The sequence below is a fragment of the Otolemur garnettii genome, unplaced genomic scaffold (assembly GCF_000181295.1).
Source record: "Otolemur garnettii isolate 467f Iridium unplaced genomic scaffold, OtoGar3 scaffold00017, whole genome shotgun sequence".
NCBI classification, from domain to species: domain Eukaryota; kingdom Metazoa; phylum Chordata; class Mammalia; order Primates; family Galagidae; genus Otolemur; species Otolemur garnettii.
The window spans coordinates 14,667,537-14,674,441 of record NW_003852412.1 but is presented as its reverse complement, the minus strand read 5'-3'; the positions used below and the strand labels follow the sequence as shown (position 1 = coordinate 14,674,441).

General features: G+C 40.6%; 1 protein-coding gene across 4 annotated transcripts in view; it reads left to right on the top strand.

The window, feature by feature from the left end:
• Window positions 1-6,905, top strand: part of DHFR (dihydrofolate reductase) — a 22,593-nt gene that overhangs the window by 13,275 nt on the left and 2,413 nt on the right. For all 4 annotated transcript variants that reach the window (XM_023510912.1, XM_023510911.1, XM_023510909.1 and 1 more), the window contains one exon: window positions 3,204-3,319. In XM_023510912.1, coding sequence (XP_023366680.1) covers window positions 3,204-3,319 — 116 coding nt within the window. The remainder of the gene's footprint in view (window positions 1-3,203; window positions 3,320-6,905) is intronic.

Genomic DNA, 6,905 nt, shown 5'->3' with positions numbered 1-6,905 from the left:
GCCATAGCACTCTACCCAGGGGGACAGCTTGAGGCTCTGTCTCAAAAAAAAAAAAAAATTTTTTTTTTGAAGATAATAAATAGAATTCTTTGACTTTTAAAACATTAATGAAAGATTAGCATTTATGAAGAGAAAGAAAAATCAGTCCCTACCTTTTGAGGTCTGTGGTAACATTTATCCACTGAAATTATTTTAGAAAGAAGTATGCCAGGATTCTAGATAGGATTATAAAAACTCTCAGTTTCTTAGCTTCCTATTTCAACAACCTCTTATTTTCCCCATTTGTAACTGGGAATTGGACATTTTTCTTTGATCTTCTCATCCAAATAATGAATTTCTTCTAAGAAAAGAAGTTTTTTCTTCATTTAGTTTAGTACCTCTCACACTTTGGATAATTCAGTACCACATTTGCTTGAAAATATATTCTATAAACATATTAATATTGTTTAAATATTTAAATATTGTTAAATGCAATATAAATGTTGCATTTATATAATTTGATTAATCTGTGAATAAATACTAAGGAAGTAGAACCTTTAAATGATTGTGTTTACAGCTTGCAGATCATTCAGGCTTATCCTCTGCGGGCCAAACTAGGCCTTCCAGCCTATTCTTGTAAGTAAAGTTTCACTGGAGCACAGCCACGCCCATTTTTTTAGTATTGTCTATGGCTGGTTTTTGGCCTTGAAAGCCTAAAATATTTAGCATCTGGCCCTTTATAGAAAGTTTGCCTTATGTCATCAATATTGATAGAGAACTTCAAATGCTCCTGTTGTTAGTTCTAGAGTAGATCCACTTATCCATGGGGGATATATTCAGTGACTCCCAGTGGATGCCTGAAACTATAGATAGTTAATACTAAACCTGATATATGTAAGTAGTTTTTTTCAGTACATACATTGCTATGATAAAGTTTTATTTATGGATTAGGCACAGTAAGAGATTAACAATAATAAAATAGAACAATTATAACAATATATCAGCATGACTACTCTTGCACTTTGGGGCCTTTATTCAGTAAAATAAGACTTCTTTGAGCACAAGCACTGCAGTACTGCCAAAGTCAATCTAATAATCCAGATGGCTCCTGAGTGACTAACGGGGCAAGTAGGGTAGACAGCATGGATACACTGGACAAAAAGATGATTAACGTCCTGCACAGGGTGGAGGAGGATGGCATAAGATCTCATCACACCACTCAGAACAATGTGCAATTTGAGTCTTATGAATTGTATACTTCTAGAATTTTCTATGTAACATTTTCAGACTAATTACAGATAACTGAAACTGTGTAAAGTGAAACTACAGGTAAGGGGAAGTACTATCTTCAGTTTTACTAATTTTTTTTTTTTGTGAGACAGAGTCTCAAGCTGTTGCCCTGGGTAGAATGCTGTGGCATCACAGCTCACAGTAACCTCAAGCGATTCTCAACCTTAAGCGATTCTCTTGCCTCAGCCTCCCAAGTAGCTGGGACTATAGGTGCCTACCACAACGCCCAGCTATTTTTTTGTTGTGGTTGCCATTGTTATTTTAGCTGGCCCGGGCCAGGTTCGAACCCACCAACCTTGGTGTATGTGGCCAGCACTCTACTGAGCCCCACTGAGCTACAGGTGCCATCAGAGCTGGAAGAATAACTAAAATTTAATAAAATAAAATATTTAATAAAATATAAATCTACATATAGTATGTTATATGTATGTATACATAGTGTGTGTGTATATATATTTTTTTTTCTTTTCCCTACAAGCTATTTGAAGATGAAGAATTTTTGCTTTCTGGGAGCCACAATTAAGACTCACACTTTTTATGAGAATTTTAAGATATTCATTCCAGGGCAGTTTTTTCTATAGAAACTATTCACAGTACTATAAGCAGGAATTAGGAAAGCCATTCACAATATAAAACCAAAAACAATTGTTAGCAACAGAGGCAGAATAAATTACCTTCCTACTAACAATGTAATTTCCTGAGAAATATTAATATAAGCATTATTAAATTTTATGTACATATACAAATATGTCCTTTGAGTTTTTAGTCAAGTTCTTATGAAATTGTGCTAACTTTTTTTTTTTTGAGACGGAGTCTCAAGCTGTTGCCCTGGGTAGAATGCTGTGGCATCACAGCTCACAGTAACCTCAAGCGATTCTCAACCTTAAGCGATTCTCTTGCCTCAGCCTCCCAAGTAGCTGGGACTACAGGCGCCCGCCACAACGCCTGGCCATTTTTTGGTTGCAGCCATCATTGTTCTTTGGTGGGCCCGGGCTGGGGATTCGAACCCACCACCTTAGGTGTATGTGGCTGGCGCCTTAGCCGCTTGAGCCACAGGCGCCGAGCCGAAATTGTGCTATCTTATCCATATGTACAAAGGTAGATTTTTCTATGGAGAACAACTAGATGATTTAGTGTTCTTACCTTTTAAAACAACCACCAAGGGAAAATGACAAAACTGAATGCTTAAATTAAAAAGGAGTTCTTGTAAGCAGATTACAAGGTAGAATATATTTAAACTGAGTCTCACAATTATTTATGATGATGAGTATCATTCACAAAATAATTAAGGTACACTTTGCAAGGCCCATTCTAAAGAATAGGCTATTTAAATAGTCTGCTTTAGAACTGTGGTCCCCAATCCCTATGCTGTGGACCAGTTACCTGTCAGGTCTGTGGCCTGTTAGGAACCAGGCCTGACTGCACAGCAGGAGGTGAGAGGCACATGGGTAGGCAGAGTGTCATCTGTATTCACAGCCACCCCCTGTGTCCTGCATCGCTGCTTGGGCTCCACCTCCTGTCACATCAGCAGCAGCATTAGTTTCTCATAGGAATGTGAACCCTACTATAAACTGCGCATGCGAGGCTTCTAGGTTGCATATGCATTAGGAGGATGTCATGTTTCCCTGCCATCGTGGAAAAATTGTCTTCCATGAAATGGGTCTCTGGTGCCGAAAAGGTTGGGGACCGCTGCTTTCATGGTAGCAGCTTATAGATCATTCAGGCTTATCTTCTGTGGCCCAAACTAAGCCAGCCAGCCTATTTTGGTAAGTTTCATGGGAACACTGGTAACATTGGTAACAAGCCAATGTTACATTGGTAACAAGCATGTCTTTAATACTTCATATGAACTTAAACTAATTAAACAAGAATCTTAAGAGTTTCTATATTTTGATACAGATTAAAGAAATTGATGCCTGTTTGTTTTTCCAAAGGAAGCCATGAATCAACCAGGCCATGTTAAACTGTTTGTGACAAGGATCATGCAGGACTTTGAATGTGACACATTTTTTCCAGAAATTGATTTGAAGAAATATAAACTTCTCTCAGAGTAAGTATAATGTTACTAGTCTGAAGTTCTTTTGGATTTCCTGCTTACAAATCACAGAAAAATCATGTCTTTTTAGATTGAATTCAGGGTAGCCATGTTTCATAAACATTCTATAGGAATTTTTGGAAATCTGCTTCAGTAGACTTGGAAATATTCAGGCATGAATGATTTTACTGAAACCTAGATAATCAGTCATTGCTTCATTCTAGCAGAATCAGGTGGCCAGCCAAGATTTGTTACTCCCCAGGAGATTACTTTGTTCCTAGCAGGGGAGAGGGTGGCAAATGAGAGACATCACAAGAGTGCATGTGGAGAACCGAAATACTGTGATATGGTAGATGATGCTTAGTCTGAGAAGTCCTCTCTGAGAGTGATGCCTTTGCTACCATCTTAGTAGCAAGAAACCAGCCATGCCAAGAATAAGAAGTGCATTCTAGGAACTGGAAATAGCTGATACAGAGGCCAGAGGCAGGAACAGTCCTGGCCTGTTCCCTCAGCCTGAAGGCCACTGGGGGCATTGAGAATAAGGGGGAGGCTCGCAGGGGTGAGACCGAGTAGAAGTTAAGAGGATTCTGCAGCAAGCGACATTTTTCTAGCTGCTTTGTGAAGAACAGGCCAGAGGGGAACAAGAGTAAACTAGGGATACCCATTAGCTGGAGTAGTTCAGGTGAAAGGTGAAGCAACTTAGATTAAGATGGTAGGTAGCAGGTTGGGATGGAGAGAAGAGGATACATTTGCTTTACCATGTAGTTGTGACTGTAGCATGAGGCTGCCTGATTTTGAAAACTTGTAGCATTTTAGCTTAAAAGCAGCTTTTGGGGCGGTGCCTGTAGCTCAGTGAGTAGGGCGCTGGCTACGTACACTAAGGCTGGCAGGTTCAAACCCGACCTAGGCCTGCTAAAACAACAATGACAACTACAACAAAAAAAGAGCCAGGCATTGTGGTGGGCACCTGTAGTCCCAGCTACTTGGGAGGGGGGGGGAAGAGAATCACTTAAGTCCGGGAGTTTGAGGTTGCTGTGAGCTATGGTGCCGTGGCACTCTACCATGGGTGATAAAGCGAGACTCTGTCTCCAAAATAAAAAAAAAAGGATAGATTAGTGTGTGAATCAGCTTTATCTTTTCAAATCCATATTGCTCTCCATCAGAACCCTTTGCTGAACGGCACATTCACATTATATGTGGTCTTTCTTAAAACTGGCTTTCACTTAGCATGTTTACAAGGTTTATCCATCTTGTACTATCTATCAGTATTTAATTGCTATTATCAAAAATATTCTCGTATATAGCTCACAGCAACCTCCAACTCCTGGGCTCAAGCGAGTCTCCTGCCTCCGCCTCCCAAGTAGCTGGGACCACAGGCGCCCGCCACAACGCCTGGCCATTTTTTGGTTGCAGCCGTCATTGTTGTTTTTGGCAGGTCCGGGCTGGGGATTCAAACCCGCCACCTTAGGTGTACATGGCTGGCGCCCTAGCCGGTTGAGCTGTAGGCGCCGAGCCTAGATTTGTTTTTGAAATGACCCTTAAAAGGAGCATTCAGAGCCAAGTCTGAATAAATGGATGGCCAAATTTTAGAATAAGTTTGTTACTCTATAAAGTATTAATCTTTCATCAAAAAGAATTACGGGCTTGGCGCTGGTGGCTCAAGTGACTAGGGTGGCAGGTTCGAATCCAGCCTGGGCCTGCTAAAACAACAATGACGGCTGCAACAAAAAAAATGGCCAGGCGTTGTGGCGGGTGCCTGTGGTCCCAGTTACTTGGGAGGCTGAGGCAGGAGACTCATTGAGCCCAGGAGTTGGAGGTTACTGTGAGCTGTGATGCTACGGCACTCTACCCAGGGCGATAACTTGAGGCTCTATCTCAAGAAAAAAAAAAAAAAAAAGAATTACGGAGTTTCTTGGGCTCTTAACTGTAAAGAAAAGTGAAACTTGCCAGAACTGTATCACTTAAGCCCAAGAGTTTGAGGTTGCTGTGAGCTGTAATGCTATGGCACTCTACCAAGGATGACATAGTGAGACTCTGTCTCAGGAAAAAAAAAAAAAAAAAAGGAAGAAGACTAGATTATTGTGGACCACGCATGGTGGCTCTTTCCTATAATACTAGTACTCTGGCTTGGCACCTGTGGCTCAAGTGGCTAAGGCACCAGCCACATACACCTAAGGTGGCGGGTTCGAATCCAGCCTGGGCCCGCCAGCCTGGGCCCGCCAAACAACAGTGACAGCTGCAACCAAAAAATAGCTGGGCGTTGTGGTGGGCGCCGGTGGTCCCAGCTACTTGGGAGGCTGAGGCAGGAGACTCGCTTGAGCCCAGGAGTTGGAGGTTGCTGTGATGCTACGGCACTCTACCCAGGGTGACAGCTTGAGGCTCTATCTCAAAAAACAAACAAACAAAAAAAAAAACTAGTACTCTGTTAGGCCAAGGCGGGTAGATTGCTTGAGCTCAGGAATTCAAGACCAGCCTGAGCAAGAGTGAGACCCCATCTCTACAAAATAGCTGGGCGTTATGGTGGGTGCCTATAGTCCCAGCTACTCAAGAAGCTGAGATAAGAGGATCCCTTGAGCCTAGGAGTTTGAGGTTGCTGTGAGCTATGGTGCCGTGGCACTCTACCATGGGTGATAAAGCGAGACTCTGTCTCCAAAATAAAAAAAAAAGGATAGATTAGTGTGTGAATCAGCTTTATCTTTTCAAATCCATATTGCTCTCCATCAGAACCCTTTGCTGAACGGCACATTCACATTATATGTGGTCTTTCTTAAAACTGGCTTTCACTTAGCATGTTTACAAGGTTTATCCATCTTGTACTATCTATCAGTATTTAATTGCTATTATCAAAAATATTCTCGTATATGGATATACCACATTTTATCCATTCGTTAGCTAGTGGGCATTTGGTTTGTTTCTCCTTTTTGTCCATTATGCTGCTGTGAACATTCACATATAAGTTTTTTTATATTCATTCATATGTATTGGCTCATTAACTAGAAAGCTGCTGATATAAAATGTTTGGGCCCACCAGTTTGGTTGGGGCCCAGTGTGAACTAGATTTCTTCAGACAAGATTAATGGAAGCAGAGCATTAGAGGACAGGTTGGCATGGTGCTGTCAAAGGAATAATTACACAGACAGTGACATATGGGGAGCCTCTGGATAGTTCATAACATATAGGTGGTATTTCCAAATCCTGTTACTTGAACTCCGAGACCAAATATGGCTCTTAGGCAGAGTTTGTACTTTAGAAAAATTTGGTATCATGATTATGAGGTAATTACAGTCATTAAAACAGACTAAGTGAATATTATGAAAAGAAAAATGAAACTTAAGCAGAATTAAATTTTAGTTTCACAAAGTGGATTAACCTGAATACCATGGCACATATCACATCCAGCCAACAGCGTAGTCAATTTTAAGTTGTTATTCATAGTTTTAGAAATAACTTCTTGATACTTTGCTTTTATCTTAATAATTGACAATCTTGACACTCTTGAATTTTATACAAAAAAAAAATCTAAATGTTACTTTTTGTGACTCATTCCCAGTGATTCTAAATTTATGATTTAAAATTGGTCTAGTGGCTCGGCGCCTATAGC